At 54.7% G+C, this 22011-nt stretch overlaps 7 protein-coding genes across 7 annotated transcripts; 2 read left to right on the top strand and 5 right to left on the bottom strand.

Annotated features, from left to right (window-relative positions):
* Positions 1-828: 828 nt before the first annotated feature.
* Positions 829-1831, bottom strand: B0T26DRAFT_607699 (heterokaryon incompatibility protein-domain-containing protein; the record flags this gene model as incomplete). The annotated part of the gene is made up of 2 exons (XM_060435843.1): positions 829-1471; positions 1560-1831. Coding segments are annotated over 2 exons (915 nt in total), but the record flags the coding sequence as incomplete, so codon positions are not given.
* A 2291-nt stretch (positions 1832-4122) lies between these two features.
* On the bottom strand, positions 4123-5280 carry B0T26DRAFT_721346 (uncharacterized protein). The gene is made up of 2 exons (XM_060442545.1): positions 5212-5280; positions 4123-5111 (listed from the first exon to the last, which is right to left on the bottom strand). The coding sequence occupies exons 1-2, from the start codon at positions 5224-5226 to the stop codon at positions 4419-4421; spliced, it is 708 nt and encodes a 235-aa protein (XP_060292693.1). The 5' UTR covers positions 5227-5280; the 3' UTR covers positions 4123-4418.
* A 2941-nt stretch (positions 5281-8221) lies between these two features.
* On the bottom strand, positions 8222-9364 carry B0T26DRAFT_403893 (glycosyl hydrolase family 61-domain-containing protein). Its single transcript, XM_060434830.1, has 4 exons — positions 8963-9364; positions 8785-8900; positions 8500-8711; positions 8222-8419 (listed from the first exon to the last, which is right to left on the bottom strand). The coding sequence occupies exons 1-4, from the start codon at positions 9244-9246 to the stop codon at positions 8363-8365; spliced, it is 669 nt and encodes a 222-aa protein (XP_060292692.1). The 5' UTR covers positions 9247-9364; the 3' UTR covers positions 8222-8362.
* Positions 9198-10332, bottom strand: B0T26DRAFT_403904 (uncharacterized protein). Its single transcript, XM_060434831.1, has 2 exons — positions 10270-10332; positions 9198-10215 (listed from the first exon to the last, which is right to left on the bottom strand). The coding sequence occupies exon 2, from the start codon at positions 10113-10115 to the stop codon at positions 9399-9401; it is 717 nt and encodes a 238-aa protein (XP_060292691.1). The 5' UTR covers positions 10116-10215; positions 10270-10332; the 3' UTR covers positions 9198-9398.
* On the bottom strand, positions 10107-11619 carry B0T26DRAFT_403891 (glycoside hydrolase family 61 protein). The gene is made up of 9 exons (XM_060434829.1): positions 11267-11619; positions 11178-11215; positions 10993-11122; positions 10911-10945; positions 10788-10855; positions 10551-10728; positions 10406-10486; positions 10270-10336; positions 10107-10215 (listed from the first exon to the last, which is right to left on the bottom strand). The coding sequence occupies exons 1-9, from the start codon at positions 11358-11360 to the stop codon at positions 10190-10192; spliced, it is 717 nt and encodes a 238-aa protein (XP_060292690.1). The 5' UTR covers positions 11361-11619; the 3' UTR covers positions 10107-10189.
* A 2356-nt stretch (positions 11620-13975) lies between these two features.
* On the top strand, positions 13976-16881 carry B0T26DRAFT_742846 (uncharacterized protein; the record flags this gene model as incomplete). Its single annotated transcript, XM_060444176.1, has 9 exons — positions 13976-14024; positions 14090-14280; positions 14347-14828; positions 14882-15248; positions 15304-15793; positions 15855-16120; positions 16175-16268; positions 16334-16566; positions 16630-16881. 9 exons carry the CDS (start codon positions 13976-13978, stop codon positions 16879-16881), a joined length of 2424 nt encoding a protein of 807 aa, XP_060292689.1.
* A 437-nt stretch (positions 16882-17318) lies between these two features.
* B0T26DRAFT_721335 (uncharacterized protein) lies at positions 17319-21991 on the top strand (the record flags this gene model as incomplete). The annotated part of the gene is made up of 6 exons (XM_060442544.1): positions 17319-17701; positions 17815-19627; positions 19686-20773; positions 20832-21243; positions 21302-21416; positions 21484-21991. Coding segments are annotated over exons 1-6 (3709 nt in total), but the record flags the coding sequence as incomplete, so codon positions are not given.
* Positions 21992-22011: the final 20 nt, after the last annotated feature.

Below are 22011 nucleotides of genomic sequence, written 5' to 3'. Positions count from 1 at the left end.
CGCGGCAAGGGGAAAGGGAGCAAGTAGAGGCGCAGAGAGCACGAGATGGTTAAGCATCGAGTTGTCCACCGCCGCAAGGGAAATGGAGCAAGTAGAGGGTGCAGAGATGGCGCCAGAAACACAAGGAATGGGGAAGAGAGGCAGCGAAATGCCTAGTCAGATCGGTCACGGGCTAGCAGTTGTCACGGCTGCTAGCTCGGGAAGCGTATGGCTGTTGTGCTCAACTCCAATCCGTTTTGCGACTGCGACTGCGGCTGCGCGTGTCGTGTGAGACTTTGTTTGCAAGGGAGAAGCCGCAAAAAAACAAGAAAAAAAGAGGCTCCATTCAGCTGACCCCTTTCTGACCCGTCAGGTAATCTATTTTTACTCGATGACGTCTTGGAACAGTTCCCTGCAAGCATCACCCCACCCCTCCGGATCAATCACCTCGCCAGCAGTCTCAAATATGGTAGCGACCCCGACCCTCTCCCAGGTCCGGTGACTGCGGGTTCCGGACGTGAGCTTCAAAAGCAACCCCGAGGGTCGCTGGCTGTTTGAAACGTGCAGATAGCACAACGAATGGCCTGGCCGTAATGGAAGGAGGCTGTCCCGGTTGTCAAAGTCGAGCATCCCGCGCGCAAAGAGCTTGTCCGCGGGCCCGATTATGGCGTATCGGAAGCTGGTGGCCAAAGTCCAGCTTCCCTCGTCATCCGGCCGTATTTGCATGACATGCATCTGGTTCCCGTAGAATACCATATGCGGAGAATGGGGCTGGAATTTGATAGGACTTAAACCCTTGGGCGTTGGGCCGTCAACGGACCGCATGCCTTTGACGTAGCCAATGTTGGCATCGAGCGACGCCCACGACCAGGTAGGGGCGCGCTTTGTCGCCGGCCGCCGGGCGATGCCGCTCTCGACAAGCCACAGGAGCTCTCTCTCCATGTTGCCACTCCACGTTCCCGCCTCGGGGATATAGCTGCCGGCAGGGACGTGAGCGGCCATTTCGTTGGCCAAGCTTTGGATGGCTGTGAGCTTGTCCGACGGGACCGTCAGTCTTCTCCGGCTGTAGCCGATGACGGCTCGCTTCCAGAATTCGTACCACTTGGCAGGGTCATTGTCGGCGAGAGACCGCGGCCACAGTTGGAACGGGTCCGACGGCCTTACCTGCTCCGGTTCGTTCTCCTCGGACTTAAGCCATTTCCTGCATTCAAAATAGATCTTGTTCTTACAGAAATGTATCGTCCTTGTCGAGAGGCTCCGCTCCTGCATGACCCAGCCTCGGGTGTTCCATTTGGAGCAGTCGACATCGCCGCGTCGCAGCCCCACCCCGTCGTCGTGGACGGGGGTAACGACGAGGAACCCGGACGGAACGTCGTCATAAGCCTGGCCGCTCTCGCCGGAAGCTGTATTCACCGCATACTCGATCTTGACGGCCGGGATGACGTCGAGGTTCCTCGCGAGGAAGCCGTCGTGAGAGGAGGTCGCCCAAGTCCTATGCGGTATGCAGCACACATCTTGTGGGTTAGCAGATGGGTTTTTATCTATTGTTTCTCCCTCGCTTCACTGGCGTTCATGCTTACGCAGCAATGGTGATAAAGGCATTTTTGTACACCATGTGCATCGTTGCCGCCTCCCGTTTCCAATCTTCCTCGCTGTCCTGGATGATGCAGAGCGAATCGATCCAGATGTACTCTATGCCCAGCCGCCTACACGTCTCCACGGCGTCGGCAAAGTTCCGCGGCAGACGGCCGAGGGAGATGCCGTCCTTCAAGTCGGCGTAGTTGTAGTTCATGGCCCGGAGCGGAGGTGCGGATTCTTGGACATCCCCCCACATATGGCTCAGGGCTGCATAACGGAGCGCCTTGGCGCTGTCTGTTAGGGCTTCGGCCTCTACGAGGCGGGGGTCGCGCGGCTGCTCCGGGTCGGCACCGGCATCGGACCCAACGTGCAAAAGCCGTGTGGGGCGCCATGCTGCCGACGCTGGCAATACGCGGCATGGGAAGTGGTCTGACTCGCAGTCACTGGCCCACCCTTGTATCATGCTGATGTTGTCGTCCGATAGGGATTCATCACTGGGAAGCCTCCCCCGGTGAGACGTCTCCTGCGAATCGAGGTCTGCACACGCCCCCAAGCCGGATCAGCATAATTAACTAGGCCAGGCCGGTCTCGCATGTCGTGGTGGCAAACTCACCGATGGAATCAAACACCTTGAAGTGAAGGACCTGGCTAATATCATCGTGGAGCTGAGCGCAATCATCTGTCGGGCTCGGAGTCACAGGGCCAAACTCCAGCGACATGCCCGTGACCATGCCCCCTCGCTGTGGGCTCGGATTGTTGGCGTCCGTGTCTCGCTTCGCCTCCTGGCTTCCGGGAAAAGAGTTGAAGACGAACTTGAGGCTGGAAATTCTCACTCGGCAATCCCACGGTTCATCGAGCAGGTCTGCGAATGCCGGATCCTGCTCCGAGAGAGGGCCGACGCCCCATTCTTCCATCGGCCGGGCAGCCCAGTTGTGCCGCAAGGCCTTTCGAATGATCCAGCAGAGCCCGCACCCTGCCGCTATCGACTTTTTGAGAACAGGAAAGTGCGGAAAGGTATCGACAAGCTCGTAGTCTGTCTTGATGACGTTGTTTGCCGCCTTGTTGCGGTCCGGCACTGCGGCTTTGCACAGGCTGCACGTTTGCATGCCGGGGCCTAAGGCCACACCTGCAAGACTGTGCTTTACGGGCATCGGCCGGACGAGCGTTCGATATGTGAGTTCCATTGCGGGCGGTTCTGTGCGAGGTTGTGCCGACCAAAGTTGTTGCGCTGAAACCGAAGCCTGAAGTGAGGGGCTCAAGGGGGAGTCAGTCTCCCTTGGGCTGCGCCTGATCGCGCCAAGACCACGGCCGACCACCCAGGTACATTATCTTTTGGTCCGTCTCACCCTATTGGAAGAACTGCTTTCAGTGGCTCGGCGGGCTTCGACAGAGAATGGATCACGTGCAGAAGAGAAAATGGGCGAGATGGAAAATACAACAGACAGAAAAATACACCTTCAAAGTCCATCTACAGGAGCTAGGGGAGGGGAAGAAAAGTCATAGACTATATCTGAAGAAGGAAAACATCCAAGTATTCTTGTATTCTTGGTGCCAGAAATGTGGCCCAAGCCTTCACAGCCCCCCCGTCCAGCTGCCCAGCCCATTTATTAGCATTTGAGGGCAGGGTGGGGATTCGGATTCCGAGTCTCAGAGATGCGCTCGCAGGAAGATCCGGCCGTGACCGCTACAACACTGCCTTTACGTTACAACATTGCCTTTACGCTACAACACTACCTCTATGCTACAACACTACCTCTACGCTACAACACTGCCTCTAATCGTAGTAAGCCGTGTTCCCGTTCAAAAGGCAGTCTGCAGCGGGTTGTAAAGCAGTATCAAAGGCCCACTTCTCACTCGACTCCCGGCTAACTATCGCTCTCGTCACCACAAGACGCGTTGGGGTGACTGACGGTCCATCCGCTGTCCCTGTCCCTCTTTCTTTACGCATCGTTATACGGAATTCCACTTTCCACCTCCGTTTACTGCTCCCCCCCTTTCTACAGCAGAGTCGGTCTATATTAGCAGGCGTAATATCCGCACTATGCTGTTTATTAGTGAACAAAAGTTTAACTCGGGCAAATTGAAAGTTACGCTCTGAGAACCGAATGAAGTTTCAGTAGGTCCGTCAACGGTAGTTACCTGTGCACTGGCACTATTGCGTGCACTGATCCGGGGATCTCAATTCATGGTAAGAAGACGTGATTTCTAAAGAGTGGCTAGAAAAAGAAGGAAAGAGCGATGCCGGCCGTCTGATCAGAGCGAGGGCGGGCGGGCTGCCCACCTTATATGAGGTGAGGTAGGCAAGCTAAGAGAAAAGGAAAAAAAGTATACCAGGTAGATTATATTGTGTAAGGGTGTAACTACGGAAACCTTATCTACATATTCATAGCCATTGTCAGTACTAATTACGTACTTAGTAGGGAAACAAGAAAGGTCTACACTTGTAACGATAAAAAAAACCAAGGTATTGAAACTTGGGCAACAGGGGATATTGGTAAGTTTCTTGAGAAACCCACGTATCATTGACATGCACATGGAGTTGGTTAGTCAATAATCAATAGGGATCGCAATATTAACTCAAATACTTTCAAGTATGGACATAACCGATCGCTCGTAAGGGACAAAAATTCTACTTAGAACGGACACGTATAGAGCCTATCTAAAAACAGTACTGAGCGGATGGCAAAGTCGTTTGAAAAAATATAAAAACTCAAAAAACCTATGTACAGTAATCTAATATCAATTCATTTTCTCGTCAATAACTATGGTTCGCCTCCTTATATCTCCCATCCATTGCAACCTCGACTTGATCCTCCCAGTCAACGCAAACAGCCCTCACACGCTTGTTAGAGCATCTGCACCTAGCACTGCTGGACAAGCATGTAGATGCCGAGCGAGTCGGACGCATTGGCGGGCTTGATATCGTTCATCCAGTAGACAAACTCTGGGTCCGACGACCAGGGCGGCAGTTCGGCAAAGAACTCGCCGCCGATCTGGGTGCAGGGCTCGGCGTGGATGGTCTGGACGCCGGGCTGGATGGCGTTGACGCCGAAGGGGCCGGGCTTGAGCTGGACGTCGGCGAGCTTGAAGCCGGGCGCGTAGCCGCCAGGCTGCACGGCCCACGACGTCAGCAGCACGGGGCCGTTGTAGGGCCGGCTCTGCAGCACGTCGCGCTCGTAGCGCGCCTGCGGGAGGCTCAGCACCCACGAGCACGTGCCCGTGCTCGGCGGCGCGAACCGCACCAGCTGCTTGTACCCGCTGCCGTCGATGTTGAGCGCGATCTCGAAGAAGGGGTTCGTCGACCACCCCGCCACGTTGGGCTGCGCCAGGTCGAACACCACCGTGTCGTACGGCGCCAGGATTGTGGTTGTGCACCGCGCGTCGAGCGCGTTCGGCGCCGCCGCGGCCCCGAGGGCGAGGGCGAGGGCGCTGGTGACGAGGGTTGCGAGCCTGGCCATGGCGGCGAGGATGTGGCGGGCGGCGGTGAGCACGAGAAGGTGGTATATGAGTCGCCGGAAAAGACTTGGGCGCTTTGGGCGGGGAGCGTGTGGGCGCTGGTGATGTTTTGTGTTTTAGCAGGAGTGGAGTTGGGTTCAGGCAGTCCCAAGGTGAAGCGGGCGTAGCTATTTATGTGTACGTGAGGTGTGGACATACTGGTTGATGGCCCATAGTAGCGACTGGCGAGGGCTGGTAAGAAAACCGAAACAGGAAGTGATGTTCACCTTTGACCGCTGGGGGGGTGCGAGTCAAGTGATTCGTCGTCTGCGAGGGTTCAGTCTGAATACGAGGACGGCGGCATTGCGCTAGTGACGGTTGCCAGGCCCGAGCTTGGGTCCAGGGAGGGGGATGCGACGTGGCTGCAGCGTACAAGCCCAACGTCAGCCTTACCCGGGCTGTAAATGGACGGGACTGCGAGCGTGGCGCCGTGCCAAGAGCGCCGCGATGGCCTCTGAGAGGCTGGCCCGCCGTGACGGCCACCGCCGAGCACCGCGTGCAGGTGGGAGCACAAGGGCGCTCAGCCACCCAAGAATGACCACAATACTGCCACGGCGCGGCGGCATGATTCTCGCCCTGCTTACCCCCACCCGACCCGGGCATCGCAGACAGCCCTCGCCAAGCGCCGAGGCCGGCCCTTCTTGTTTCCAAAGTTGGATAAAATCCGAGAATGGGTTCCCGAGGCAAGGGTCCATTCGGTTTCGTTAGGCTTCGAGGCTCTTTTTCCCCTTCTGATTCGCTGCCTCCGGAACTTTCCGCCATGTCTATGGTCAATGGGCAGTTGAACTAGTCATCACTCCTCAAATGGCGAGTTGAATAATTGTTCGAGTTCTGGCTTGATACTGAATCTCGAGGTCCGATTTGAAGGGTGGTTAGATGCGTTGCGCTGCAATTTTGGATGCTGGTTTGAGTAATAGTTGATAATTACGGACCCGTAACTAAGCTAGATAGATATTAAAAAGTGTTTATTTTCTTGATGAGAGACATTGATGTGCGTGCTGTAGAACTAACTTGCATATTGTTGATGGTTGCCACTTAGGACTCCTGTTGGCTCGGATAAGAGAGAGATAGGATGGCAAGTAGAACTAAAACTACTAAGTCTAATAAGTCAGCTTGGCGAACAGCTTCGCCGAGCAGTGGCTACCGAGTCGGGCTAGTTGCTACTGTTCAAGCCGATGCCTAAAGTTTTAGTTGTTCAACTGCGGCATGTCAACAATTCAACTGGCTCTCAGGGGGTGCACCTGAACAGTGACATTGTTCATCCGTTGCAGAGCGGCGACTGTTCACGAACAGGAACAACTACCTCTGAACAAGACGCCGCCATGGCGGCAGCGCGTGTATATTATTCTTTCGCAAAGCAATTGAACCCCTCTGTTTCGTAGCCAAACACTAATCTTAACAGTAACACGACCACGAAGATAAACATATGCTCTACCACTTTGCATCATCACCGATCGCCCTCGTCAACCGGAACCGAGTCTCTTCACACTTCTATTCTCACAATTATACATCTCCATCTCACCAGAACAAACTTGATCAACAGTCGACACAATGGGCTGCATGCTCAGCACGTTCGATGTCGAGGCCAAGGACAAGGGCCCGGGTTACCTAGTGCGCAAGAAGCGTCGCAACGACAAGAGCTGCCGGCTCGTGAGCCGCAATCATGACCCCCGCCACGCTGATTCCGACAGCGGCAGCGATGATTTCGACATGTCGAGATACAGGTAACTACTCGAACAGCCCTCCCACAGCCTTCAATTCACATTCCCCTCCAATAGCAAAAATATACACCTCAACGCCATATACTCTCGCGGAGAATCCATTAGGGACAGGAGTCGCGCTAACAACCACAGTTTCTTCAGTCCTCCTGACAACCACCGCAACCACCGCAACCACGCCAGCAGTCGCCCGCGCCACCATGGCCGCGTGTCACAGCCAGCTAAAGCTCGGCGCCAAGTCTTTCAGACATACGGACTCGTGTGATGGCCGAAGTCTACAGGGTTGGTTCAGTCTACAGGGTTGGTTCACGACTTGACCTGAATGGTGAGTACTCCTACAGCTTTGATTCAGTAGATTACATGTAGCCTTGTGCTGACTTGAGAGAGGATTCAGATCTAGTTGATCTTTGATCTTTTATCTTTGATCATCGTAGTCTCACACACTCGAGACTAATTACATTGCACTCACGAGAGTGGATATTATGGGGAATGTACATTACGATTTGGGATTTTCTATTGCGCCATACTTGCGGGCACAACTTAGCAATGGCGGAGAATCTGGGTTCTTCTATCATAATGTCTATGAAGACAAGGATTCTGGGCATGGGATGTCTGAGAGACAAACTCGGGGAGTAATTAGGTGGCGAGTGGAGTTGTGGATTTATCGTGACAAGTGACCAGAACTAGTCACCGGCGCTTGGGACAGAATGGATATATACCTTGGGATTTCATAGGAAAATTAATGACAATACCACCAATACCTGATTTAGAACCACGTTGGGCTTGTTAATTATCGAGAACATGGCGTGAATTGATAATTGATCTTGGTGCCAGACTTGTTGCATTAGTCACATCTACGGCAATAGATTACCGCGATCTATTATGTAGAGTCAACATGGACTTTATTTGCAAGTCACTGTCATAACGAACTCTATCTAGAAAATGAACAAGCACACCTCGGGCCGCGTTTGTACCCGCCAGCCACAGTGACATTTGCGATAAACGACCCCTGACCGCAAAATACCATGACTAAGCCCACCGCATGAACTTTCTCGTTTCCTCGTCATTTTCGGACTAGGTCAACCGTCGCGGCATGGCAAGCGGAGAGGGATCGGCCGTCCCGCGTCGTGGTTCATGCAAGTGCAAGCCTCCACGCCACCACGCCACCACGCCGGAAACACCGCGACAGAATTAGCATGGTTTCCCGCGATCTGCGCATGCATGATCTAGGCCATATCGAGTTCACGGTGTCTTGATTAGTGGACAAGCAGGTACTGATCGAATCTGTTTCTGTGCGTTTCCTGTTGATCGGCCTGCGAGAGTTGAGTGAGAGCGCCACCATCAAAGCCAGCAGGTCAGTCAAAGACAGGTAAGGCACAGTCATTCACAACATTACCAACCCAAATTGGGGGGGACGGGGGAAAAAACCATAGTCAATAATGAAGGGTCAGGTAAAATTTAAAAAGACTGGATCATGAAGCTTCGTAAGTGTGCAGCGCAACTCAAGCTGGCCACGTAATTGGACAAAACAATATATACACAACTACGAAACAATCGCTCTCCCCATCACCACAAAATCAACCACATGCATTCTAGCAGGTGAAGACGGAAGGCCCCGGAACCGTGTACGACTTGAAGTTGTTGTAGATCTAATTCCCAGTCAGCATCCAATTCACACAGACAAACAAACACGCTCACAAAAAAAAAGAAAAAAAGAAAAGAAACTCACATTGGCCGTGTATCCCGGGTCGGTAGCCTTGAAAGCGCCGGGAATCTTGACAGTAGGTCCCGGGGTAGTGCTGCCGCCGCCCGCGACCTTGACCTGCGCGCAGCTGACGTAGAACTGGGGCGTGGAGCCGGGGTTGTGGATGGCCAGGCTCTGCACGCGCAGCAGGTACTCGCCGCTGGCGATGCACTTGGGGATGTTGTACTGGTAGGAAGCTGTTTCCAATTAGGGGTGTTGTTGTTAGTGTTTGACAACAAATAGTAAAGGGGGGGCAGGGTAGATACGTACTGCGCAGAGGCCACGACGCCTGGCCGCCGCTGAACGTCGGGCCGTAGTCGTAGATTTTGAACCAGTCGCCTGAGCCGTCGTAGTCGGCGGCCGCGCCGGGGGCCTTGGACATGTACCTGTTTGCGGGGTGGGATCGTCAGCATCATTCCACTAACGAGATGGAACCAGGCAAACGCACAACGAGATGGGGCCCTGGTGGTAGACTGCGACATCCGTGTAAAACGTGAACGAGTCGCCGGCCTTGACGTCGATGGTGGTGGTGTTGTGGCCCGACTCGCCGTTGACGTTGCAGCGCAGGTCGTTGGACGTCAGGCTGGTCACGGGCGAGTTGTAGTTGGTGTTGTACCGCACGTGCTGGTACACGGGGAACTTGCTCGACCCCAGCCCGAACTGCTGAAAGATGTAGTGGCCCGACACCTGGGCCGCGCCGAGCGCGGCCGCGAGACCGCAGACGGCCTTCATGCTGTTGGTGGCGGCGAGGGTGGCGATGATGGGAACTTGGGAAGCAGTGGCCGACAGAGACCAGTTCTGGGCCTTGGAATGGGACGCGGTGGTTTCAGAGTTGCACCAAGTAGCGACGGTCGGGTCGTAGTGTCGAACGCAGGGCTTATGAACTAGGTAGGCACCAAGCAGGCTCTCGAACTTCCCGGACGGCGAGCGGCCGCAAATGCCGGGGGTGCGCAGGATGGCAGTTTGTATATGAAACGGGCCGGATGGCCCATCTGGGAGGCGCGCTTGGGCAGCAATGGCAGCCCACTACGGCATGCCATGCTGCGAGGCGCGGGCAATAAGCCAGGGAAACTAGCGCATCCGAGAACGAGGACAGATGAGGTTGCGTGGGGCCCCAGATTGCCTTCTACCCAAATGTATATTGCATCTTGGATCACGTCGAATGGGGTGCTCGTCATGCGGCCAAAATGTGGGGTGCGCCGCGGGTTGGCTACCCCGGACCCCAATATCGAGCCGGCCGCTGCTTGCCATGTGGAAGAGGCAATGCCGTGTCCCGGTAGCTGTTGCCGTGTCCTTGCCTCCTTGCGCCTTCGACTTTGCGACTTGATGCGAACGCGTTGGAAGACCAAGCACGCCCTAGCAGTAAGCAGAGCGTGGGATGCCGAACTATCCACACTCGATATTGGTAATTGTCTTGCTCGATCACGGATTGTTCTATCGGATATAACTCGCCCGAGTTGGCCATTGTGGCCGGGTGCCGCTTTCCGGGGACAACACATCAATCCTTGAGTTTTGGAAGCGTGCCACAACCGTTCTGATTGCGCCATTTCTTGACCCAATTCTCGGTAAGAGGCTAGGCGGGACCCATGATATTTGCACATGCTACGTGAATAATGATGATATTGCCATCAATGTCCCCGGCGCGAGCCTCTTCCGTACAGCCACGCTCCATCGTCTATGGGCACGTAAAGAGAGGCGGGCCTGGCAGTGTTAGTCAAAGAGCCGTGAATTACACACACTGAGAGGAGTTCTTACCGGGAATGACATATGACGTGGTAGTCTTCATGGAGTAGATGTCGATGAGTAGACCGGGGTCGTTTGACTGTAATTCAGGAGTAAGCTACTAGGAACACAAAATCTCGAGATGCCCAGTTCTTGACTCTGCACATACCTTGTAGATGCCGGGGATGCTATACGTTTTGGGAGATGCAGTTCCGCTGCCGCCCGTGATCTCGATCTGGGCGCATTCCATCTACAACAATGCGATTAGTTCCAGTCATCGGCGCCGACAAACCCAGGGGCTTCGTTGGACTCACATAAAGCTGTGCTCCGTTCACCGACCGGGCGCCGTGCAAGGCCACCATCTCGGCTCGCAGCAGATACTGGCCGTTGGCAATGCACGACGGGATACGGATGACCTGGTTTCCCTTGTTATTGATGACCTCGTTTGTGGCCCACTGTCCATTCTTGTATCCGCCCTCCTGGATTTTGAACCTAGAGACGAGTCAGTTGGGAGTTAACATCGATATGCCCTCGTAATGGCTGCCACGTACCAGCCATCGCCGACTCCCGAGTCAGTCTTTGCGTCGGTCACCTTCTTGAGGTATGCCATCACCGGTCCCTATGGCGCAGTGCGTTAGAAAATGACCTGATGTTGTGGAGGTGAGCCATCTAACCTTGTGTCCGGGATCCATCACGTCGTTGGCACCAGCTACCCATTGTTAGATCGGTACAAGGTATGAAGGTAGGTTGACGCACATTGGAGGGTATGTCTCCACACGGCAGAGACATTCGTTCCAGCCGTGACCGGGATAATCTTGTCTGACGGTGTTGTAGGATTCGGCGCGCCATTGCAGGCCATGTTCTTGGCGTTCACATCGGTTTGGGGCTGTTTGAGACGTCAGCGAGCGCTCTTGTCCTGGTGCTTCAGCATCGGTGCTTACGCCATCGTAAGAGGGAGTTCTGATCCCGTACGAGATACCTGCGTTTGTGTTAGTGCAAAGCTAAGCTCACTGTCCAAAAACGTCCATACCGTAGCTCTTATCAGTCGTGAGCGAGAGAAATATGGTGTGGCCTGACGCAACGGAGGCGGATGCGATGCCGGCTAGGACTGCAGAGACTTTCATCTTGGACTGTCTTGGCGTCGAGAATACAAACCTTGAGGCTCAGGGAAACAAGACGTCTCGTTCACATCAAAAGCTGCGATAAGCAAAAGGCAAAGAATCGGGACCGGGGATTTACAGCTCTATTGTTATATCCCGGAGATGGGATTTCCTCTGCCATGCTAGCCGGTTTTCTCTATATCCATGGCATGCCGAAGCCATGGCGATGATCTCGTGGGCATCATGCTGAATGAGGCCTTGGTGTTTCTGACCAGTGATAGTGAAAGGGACGACTAGGGGGGCGGAGGGGCCAAGTCCGAGCCGAACCTGGAAGGGATGCGGCAGGGCTTCCCCAGGTCAACCCGCATTTCCCCAGAGTCTGAGAAACAGCTTGGTCCGGCAGGAGAGTCTGTGTCACCGCAATGAAAGTGCCGCCAGGTCACGGGACAAGCGCTCGCACGTGTGACACCCGCGTTGGAGAGAGGATGGGGCCGCGAGACTTGCACGCGGATCCGTGCACCTCAGCAACTGGCGCGTTGCCTGTCAGGGCAGTGGATGCCATGGAACCGGGAGTTGTGACGCTGCAATGGTCCGCCATTTGAACGCCCCACGCGATCTTGGGGTCGAAACCGGAAAGCCCGAGAGCGCAAGTGCCCGGCACCAAAAGTACAAAATGAGAACGAGTCCCCAAAGCGCAGTTGAAGCCATCACGCTCCGAGCTTTTGGTGTTAGGCCTGCAAGGTCTAAATGACGCCGAGGTAGTCACAGTTTATCACTTGGCCCTTTGGCCGACTGCTATCGGACTTGGATGGGGAAGCCTGCCCGCTGCGAGTCTCTCTGGATCCCGATCAATCTCGACCTGGCTATTCCATCGATTTACTGCCTCCCTGGGTTGTTTAGGCATTAGCACGTGTTGTCTCCCGAGTCGGACAATCGGCGTCTCTCGCTCGCGACATTTTCCGACAACCTTGGAGGGAGCGGTGAATGAGGGGGCATGATCAGGGCCGCCGGACCGCGACGTTTACTATAGCAGAGGTGTTTTGATATAGGCTGATTGAGAATGACACTGAGGCGTAAGCAGCGAACTGCTGAGGTTGAGGATAGATGAAGTCAGACGGGGAAGATGAAGAAAAGCGGCACCGCATTAGCAGTGTTTTTTATCCAAAGTGGGGGGATATTGCACATTGCAGCGGTCCTCAGCTGCCAACGGGCCCGTAAACGGGTCGTTTTTCTAGAACCGGACAGGCGCGATCTTGGCGAAGGACCTCCCAACTTCCATTGCCACTGCCGTTATGGGCTGCTCGAACACCATCCGTTCCTTCCCAGAGCAAACCGTGGCGGCTCCACGAAGTACGTAGCAGCCGAGCCACACCAGCACTCTGGAGGAGGAAGGCTTGAGGCGGGGCAGCATCTACGTTCCTGCCGCCACCCGCTGGCAATTACCTTAGGTAAGGCAATGAAAGCCTAGTAGCAGGGTTCCAAGACATGGCAGGCACCTGGGTTGCCTTTACCAATCGCGACTTCCCGTGGTTCCAGAACGCAACCTGCAGAAGGCACTGGCCCAGCACTGAGCCACACCCTCGGGTTGCTTCGCTCGACTTCTATCCAATGCTCCTCACCGTTCATCAAAACATTGCTTGGATCCCATCAGCCTGTCAGCCAAACGGCAAACTCGTCGCCGAGGCGTGCATCCAGCCGCCGCAGCCGAGCATATTCCATGGCTGCGGAACCTCGATCTCGGGATGCGACCAAGCACCCGGGATTCTAGGCGTTGTCGCACTCAATGGCAAACACTGCTAACTTTTACTTGGGCAGGCAAGCACGACCGAAAATGCAACTTGGACATTGAGCTACCTTACCTAGGTACTTGCATGCTTCCCTCCAACCGGGCATGCGAGGTGAAATAGCTCGCATCACCGAAGTTGTTGTCAATTTGACAAAGATGGATCGTGACGCCTTACCCCTCAGACTCGGAGGCGCTGGACACTCCCGCTCGTCAGTGATCGACGGCGATGAATGCATGCACAACGAGTGCTGCGCGGCGCTGCACCCCGCTACAAATGGGGATTAGGGGGCCTGTGAGTGGCGGAACAGCATCTGGACCCCTGGCGGATTTCTCTCCCGTCCTCCTCGCTTCGCTCAGCCTGTCATGCCGCTGCCCGGCAATCTCACCATGTTCCGCCCTCCCCAGGGGAAAACTTGGGGACAGCTCCACCTCTGGGGCGGTTTTCTCCAATTTCCCTGCTCCCTTCATATCAGCCCCTTTCTGCCATGGTGCTATTCCCATATTCCAGCTCACGGAGGCTATACTCTCCACATGCAGCCAATATATCCTCGTCCGTCTGGTTCTACCTTAGTCCAAGGGGCTGGCCCCCTTCTGTCCATTCTGCCGTGGCATCCATCCTATCGGTGGCGTTCCGTATCCAATCCCGGACTGCGCTTCCGCGGCTCGTTCCTGGGATGCGGAGTTCAGGGACGACGGTGTTCAGGCACCCCGTCCGGGGCGCCGCCTGGGCTCATCTGTTATAATATCTCTTGCCCTCCCCTCCTCGTGACGCCTTGGCCTAGGATGTCTTCTTGTCTCCTACTCTCAGCCCTGACCCGAGAACCGTCTTGATTCCCCTGGCTGCACCGGAACAATGAAGCTCCTGCGTCAATTGGGGGCGACCGCCATCGCGGCGTCGCTGTGTAAGTGGCCTTGCCCCATTGGGTTATCCATCTAGATGTACTTGCGTCCGCTGACCATTAAAAAGGCGTGCAACAATGCGCGGCGCAAATGGCCGAGGCGCCGTATACGGACGCCAAGACGGGCATCAAGTTCAACACATGGTCAACAACCAATGGGTCGGACCCCGAGGCTGCCAGCGTGGCTCCCTTCACCTTTGGTCTGTCGTTACCTGGCGATGCGTTGACCAAGGACGCTACCGAGTACATCGGTATCCTAGTACGTTTCGACACGTCCACAGGTCTGGTTCTAGTTATTTTTAAGATGACCGCTTACACTGCCTAGCGTTGCCAAATCGCCGACAGCGCCACCCCTGGCTGGTGCGGTCTTTCCCATGGCCAGTCTGGCCAGATGACCCAGGCTCTGCTTCTCATGGCATGGCAGCACAGCGGGAAGATCTACACTTCGTTCCGCTTCACCTCTGGATATAGCATTCCTGGTGTCTACTCTGGCAACGCCACTCTGACCCAAATCTCGTCGACCATCACACCCAACGAGTTCGAGCTGATCTACCGTTGCCAGGGATGCTTCTCCTGGCAGCAGGGCTCCACCAAGGGCGGTGTCTCTACCACTGATGGGAACCTGATTCTTGGCCGAGCTGCCGCAAAATCGGGCTTGCACAACCCAACCTGCCCCGACAAGGCCTTCTTCGGGTTTCACAACAATGGCTATGGCCAATGGGGAGCCTCGCTCGAGAACACGACCAATGCGGCATACTCTACGTGGGCCGCCTTGGCCACGGCGACGCCCACTACTGACTGCACGACGTAAGTTGGTGGCAAACCCCCATAAATTCGCATATTCTGACAGGTGTTACAAGCCTCGAGCCCCCTCCGCCAGCCCAGACCACGCAGCCTGAAGCACCAACGTGCGTCGCGGCCCCGGCCAAGACCTATGACTACATTGTGGTCGGCGGTGGTGCCGGAGGCATTCCCCTTGCGGATAAGCTGAGCCAGGCTGGCAAGACTGTTCTGCTTATCGAGAAGGGGCCTCCTTCATCGGGACGATGGAACGGAACCATGAAGCCTGGCTGGCTCACCGGCACCAATCTCACCCGCTTTGATGTCCCGGGCTTGTGCAACGAGATCTGGGTTGACTCGGCTGGAATTGCTTGCACCGATACCGACCAGATGGCGGGCTGTGTCCTGGGAGGCGGCACAGCCGTGAACGCGGGTCTCTGGTGGAAGGTAAGCTTCAAAGTGCTCGTATCCACTTCTCTAGATCTTGCTAACCAACCATCAGCCGAACCCGAGAGACTGGGACTACAACTTCCCTGCAGGCTGGAAATCTAGCGACCTGGCCGGTGCCACAAAGCGTGTGTTCGACAGGATTCCAGGCACCTGGCATCCGTCGCAAGATGGCAAGCTGTACAGACAGGAGGGGTTCAATACCCTGGTCAGTGGACTCAACAAGACCGGGTGGACCGAAGTCATCCCCAACGACTCGCCCAATCTCAAGAACCACACATACGGCCATACGACGTTCATGTTCTCCAACGGAGAAAGAGGTGGTCCATTGGCTACCTATCTCGTTTCGGCTTATGCGCGCGAGAACTTCAACTTGTGGACTGGCTCTGCCGTGAGACGGGCTGTGCGAACCGGCAGCCGTGTTACCGGCGTCGAGCTGGAATGCTTGAGCGACGGTGGCTATAGCGGCATTGTGAATGTTTCCGCAAACGGAGGAGTCATCTTCTCTGCGGGTACATTCGGCTCTGCCAAGCTTCTGCTTCGGAGTAAGTCAACCATCACGCTATTTGCTCCATACAATACTTCGTGCTGACATAATTTGGATAGGCGGCATCGGACCTGCGGACCAGCTGGAGGTGGTTGCCGGCTCAGCCGACGCGGAGACGTTCATCGCCAAGGACCAGTGGATTGACCTGCCTGTTGGCTACAATCTTATTGATCATCTCGACACTGATCTTATCATCACTCATCCCGATGTCGTCTTTTATGACTTTTATGAGGCTTGGAATACGCCAATCGAGACCGACAAGGTCGATTATCTCTCCAACCGCACTGGTATCCTCACCCAGTCTGCGCCAAACATTGGCCCGATGGTAAGCCTCGCGGGCAATGTTGACCCATCCTTCTTGAGCTAATTCTCTCTGCAGATCTGGGATGAAATCAAGGGCTCGGATGGAATTGTTCGCCAGCTCCAATGGACAGCACGTGTCGAGGGCAATGACCAAATAACCACTTCAAAGAGTAAGTTCCCACTGTTACCGCCAGGCAATACACTCCTTGATAAATCGTGCTAATGAATATTATAGACGCAATGACTCTCAGCCAGTATCTTGGAGTGGGTGTTGTCTCAAGAGGCCGCATGAGCATCACAGCCGATCTCGATACCAACGTTTTGTTGCATCCGTACCTACATGATGCGTTTGACAAGGAGGCAGTCATCATTGGCATCAAGAACCTTATGGCTGGCCTGAGCATCATTCCTAACCTGACATGGGTCTTGCCACCTGCCAACACGACGGTTGAGGCGTGGGTCGACAGTGTGAGTTTTCCCTCGTTGAGCGAGTGAGAAGACAGATTTGAAGCGAAACTAACTCGATGGCAGCTCATCGTGTCACCATCTAGCCGCCGTTCGAACCACTGGATGGGCACTGCGAAGTTGGGCTATGACGACGGCCGCACCGGCGGCAGTGCCGTGGTGGATGTCAACACCAAGGTCTATGGAACCGACAATCTCTTTGTTGTCGACGCATCCATATTCCCTGGCATTTCAACAGGCAACCCGTCAGCCATGATTGTCATAGCAGCGGAACAAGCATCGCAGCGCATCTTAGCTCTAAGTAGCCCCAAGGCTTAGCTGGGTGCAGTGGTTCCAAAGTTATGCCGGAGGCATGTCTGAGAGGACAAAAGGGCAGGGTTACAGGTTTAATGAAAATGAAAAACCATATGCACAATACGCAAGTTTCTCTTTTGTAATTACTGTGAGTTGGAAATTAGGCAATACTATCGACTTGTAAAATCCCATGTCCCCCGACTTTGACTACTCAACAGTGTGGCCCTAAATGGTAATATCATAGCTGATTGCGGTACAGAGGGTAGATAGATCAAGGCGTGATTAGCAAAACCTTGTTTGCGATTTCAGAACGCCGGTCGTGCTAGTCTAATTGGAATGCGGGGTCTAAGCTCGAGAGAAAGTCAGTGCGTCTGGTGGTTTAAGCTCTGCCTATTAGAAGGTTTGGAGTGTGCAGTAGGGACCCTGGGCAGGCTGACTCGTGGGGTAGCGCTTGGGTTTCTCTCGTGCTCAATAAGGGTTCCCTTGTCGCCATGGCCAGTGGAGGCCTGCCTGCCTAGCGTGCATAGGTGCACTAAGGTGGTCCGCACTAGCTTGCATTTAGAGTTTACCCCCTGTCCGAGCGCGCCTCCTGAGGGTGCGTCTCGGAGTGGAAATTATCGCTAAGGTAGGCTTCCATGGGCCGGTCTTTCTCCCCCATTCCTCAGCCAAGCCAAGCCCAAGAGTTCAGATTTGTCGGCAGCCAACTGCGAGGACAACGTATTCGAGCGTGTTGACTGTCGACCTACTATGAAGACTACGGGTCTCTGCCGACGACCGAAATGTCTACTGGGAGTTCTCAGTCTCAGCCACTTTCCGAAACAGCTCGGGAGCGAGAGACGTTCAAGTAATTACCTTAACTGTTGACCCCGCAAATAACCCCTCGCCCCTAAGCCCTGGCCCAATTACACAGCAACCCTGACTGACGACGGCCGGCTGCTTGCCGCACACCCATTCTAGATACGATGACCTCGGATTATCGACTGCCGCTCTCCAGACGTCGACGCCCGAGACGCCGTTCAAGTCCATTCCGACGTCGGTCCTGTCCTTGACGCCCGACCCTGCCCTTACTGCCTTTGCCCAGCTGGGTCTCTACAGGCTCAACACATTGCGCTGTCTTGTGTCTCTCTTTGACCGAACCTACCAACACTTTGTCGCTGACGCGACTCGCTCCGAGCCCCTTTGCCGCTGCCACGATGGCCATCCTGTGCTCAGCTACGGCGCCGCCGTGCCCCGTGCCACCAGCATCTGCGAGCACGTCCTGACGGGAGCCTCCGAGTGTACATCCAGCAACAGACCAGCGCACAGCTACGCGCCAGCCGACGACCTGCCAGTGTCAGTAATTCCCGACCTCGACTGTGACCCGAGGTTTTGCCACATCCAAGACACAAAGCGCCGCTTCTACGCCGGGGTGCCTATTCGGTCGCCAGCTGGTATCAACATTGGCGTGTACTGCGTGCTGGACGATAAGCCGAGACCAGATGGGGTCAGCGCCGACCAGTTGCAGTTTTTAAGGGACATGTCGAAGACCATTATGCATTATCTCGAGGCAAAGCGATCAGGCGAGTGGTATCGGAGGGAGGAGAGGATGGTGCGCGGGCTCGGCAGTTTCGTCGACGGGCATGCCACACTGTCCGACTGGAGCGACAGTCCAAACAGATCCTGCTTCCACGACCTTCCCGGCGTCCAAGAAGGCGTGCTTAACAAGAAGCTGCAGGCCGGTCCCAGATCTCCCTTGTTCGCCAGGCCCAAATCTCCCTTCGAGCCCTCCGAAACTGTGTCGTCCACCAAGACTCCCACCCCTGCGCTGGCCGTGGGCTCGAGACCAATCCCCCAGGCGGCCGTGAGCGCGTCCCACTTTACTTTGGCAGATAAGCTGCAAGGCGACGTAGAGCGCGTTTTTTCCAAGGCGGCCAATGTCATCCGGGAGTCGATTGAGGTCGAGGGAGTCTTGTTCTTGGACGCCAGCGTTCGGTCGTTTGGGGGACTCATTGGCAAGGAAGTATCGGAACCTCCAATCCTGACAAAGCCCTCATCTGGCGAATCAAGCAGCGATGAAAGCACTTCCGCTGCACTCGGAAACACGAAGCCCCACACATGCAAGCTGCTTGGCTTCTCGACATCCTCCCAATCTTCGATCAACGGCGACGAACCGCACCACGAACATACCACGATACCCGAGAAGCTTCTGCATAGTCTTCTCCATCGGCACCCGCATGGCTGCATTTTCAACTTTGAACCGGACGCGGCTGTTTTTGGTACAACTCATTCTGATATAGACAGTTGCTTCCTCTCGCCTTCAGCATTCAGTAGGTCTCGTCCAGCGCCTAATGTGGTGGATTCAGGGACGTCGAGAACCCCACAGGAAATGCGGAAGCGCCGAGACACTGTGGCTTCTCTTAGGAAAATGTTTGCGGGCGCCAGAAGCGTGGCTTTTGTTCCGCTCTTTGACGGACAGAAGAGCAGGTGGTTCGCGGGTGGATTCGTCTGGACAAAAACACCAACACGAATCTTCACAACCAGAAATGAGCTCAGCTATCTCAGAGTCTTTAGTCTAACGACGATGGCAGAAGTTGCGCGTCTGAACACCAAGGCAGCCGACAGGACTAAGACGGATATCCTGGGATCCATCAGTCACGAGCTGAGATCTCCCCTTCACGGGGTAGTCGGCGCCGTCGATTTGTTACGGAACACGGACTTGGACTCCGCCCAAGAGCAATTTGTTCACACAATAGAGACATCTGGGCGGACTCTTCTCGATACCATTGACCACGTAAGTGAGACGCTGGCAATCGATGCGCTCTGCGACTGACCTGGACGTGTATGTCTAGCTGCTCGAATACAGCAGGATAAATACACACATTCGCATGTCAAAAGCTAGCCGTAAAAACAGCACGGCCAACGCACGGTCGAGATCCAGGTCTCCAAGCATGCAGACAATAAGCACAACAGACATTGATGTCCAGCTGTGCCAACTCGCGGAAGAAGCAGTGGAGAGCGTGGTGGCTGGATGGAGCTACCGCAACATGTCGGATGCCCACTTTGCGGCCTGGAACTGTTTCAGGCAAGGCAACAAAAGCGCAAAGTCGCGAGAACCAGGACGGGCCGGATCCGTCCAGACATACTTAGACATTGATCCAGAGGTCAGCTGGTCGTTCCGGATCCACCCCGGCGCATTCCGCAGAATTGTCATGAACCTCGTTGGGAACTCATTGAAGTTTACAAGTTCGGGATTTATCAGGATAACACTGTCTCAAGAGCGTGACCCCAACTCTCAGCTTGGTTCGGACGATGGAGCTACGGTAGTGCTAACGGTTTCCGACTCGGGCAAAGGGATTGGCCAGGACTATTTACGGCGCCACCTTTTTATGCCCTTCTCCCAGGAAGACCAATTTGCACCCGGGACGGGACTTGGGCTCAGCTTAGTCCAACAAATGGCTACCAGTCTTGGGGGCGGTGTAAATGTTTCCAGTCAAAAAGGCCACGGCACCACCGTCACCGTGGTTCTGCCCCTTCCGCGCAACGAGGAAGCAGAGAGGGGCCAGCTGACTTTTCAACAGACTTACCAGTCATTGGCCGGTTGCAGGGTTCAACTGCGCGGGTTCGACACGGGAGTAATGGTCAGGGATGGCTTCTACCGTGAGGACTCGAAGCAAATGTCCCAACTCGGCGTGGTCCAGCGCATCTGCGAGAAATGGCTGGGCATGAAGGTCGTGGTCAAAACCGACGAGAAGCCCCTCGGCCCTACGGACTTTGTCATCTGGCACAATGATGACGCATTTCCAGCAAACTCTGCGACCAAGCCCGACCCCCTGGTGTGCCCGCACGTCTATGTTCGACAGGATTCGAACACGATATATGATGACGATAAGCCCAATCAGGATAACCCCTGGACTCTGTTTGCTTGCCTTACGCAGCCGTAAGCTGAACTCCTTCCAGTCAACTCTTGTTTGTGCCCATTCCTAATCTACTCGCAGAATTGGGCCGCGAAAATTGGCCGATGCTCTTCTGGCAAGTCGTGCGCGGTACAAGGAGGTCGCAGATGCCACAACCGCAGCATCGAGGACCGAGACGCCCAAGAAGTCTTCTCTGTTTCAGGCCTGCCCGCCCAATAGTGGTGATTCCGAGAACGACCATCTATCAGACAGCCCGCCGCTGAAAAGATCCACAAGCTTCCCCAACTTTCAATTGAGACGTCCATCTCTGCAGGAAGTCCCATCCATGTTGGCAAAGTGCGAGGTACTAACAGCTGCCGGACCTCGGAACCTATCCTGCTCGTCAACGACCCCCGTTAATGTTTCAGGTCTAGATTGCCGGGCAGGCACGGTTCCCAAGCCGGTCGACCGGCCAAGGTTCTTGATCGTAGATGATAACAACGTCAACTTGAAGGCAAGGCGATGATATTTGATTAGTTTTTTGTTCCAAAGAATGTGCTTACAAGTCCAAGGTCCTTACAGCGTACATGGAAAAGCTTAAGCAGCCCCACACAACAGCAGTCAACGGGCTCGAAGCAATGGAAACCTTCACCAAGTCGCCAAGCGAATACAGCTGCATTCTGACGGGTATGTTTGACTTCACACTTTGTTTGCTGCGTGCCGCAATCATGCTTATCACGGGGTGCCTTTGTAGACATCTCCATGCCCATCATGGACGGCTTAGAATCGACGCGCCGCATCCGAGAGTTTGAGCGCACCCACAAACTCAAGCACACGGTCGTTATTGCACTTACGGGCCTTTCGGCCTCTGATGTACAGCAAGATGCGTCTGTCAGTGGGGTGGACATGTTTCTGACGAGGCCACTTGAGCTGAAGAGGCTGGTCAAGGCATTGGAGCGGTTCGGTTTGATGTGATGTGAGATGCGAGATTTTGGCCTGCCGGTTGGGTCCTATGAATTTGAAAGGATGAAAGAACATTTTGCTATGGCATTTTGGTCTCAGTTTTTGGAATAGGGCATCAAAATGACAAGAGTGTGAGGTTTGCGTAATAAGTAGTGTTTCACGATAGTGAGCTGAATGATGCGGCGTTTTGGTATCAATAGGTTATCAGGATGGCAATCTGTCTACTTTTTGAGAGAATTAAGCTACTAAAATTGAATTTAATATTGATTATAGGTTTTGCTTTGTGGCAGTCGGCTGAGGCAATTACATGAATCTTATT

This window comes from Lasiosphaeria miniovina, assembly GCF_030549165.1.
Source record: "Lasiosphaeria miniovina strain SMH2392-1A chromosome Unknown B0T26scaffold_6, whole genome shotgun sequence".
NCBI classification, from domain to species: Eukaryota; Fungi; Ascomycota; class Sordariomycetes; order Sordariales; family Lasiosphaeriaceae; genus Lasiosphaeria; species Lasiosphaeria miniovina.
This window is presented reverse-complemented; position numbering and strand designations above follow the sequence as displayed.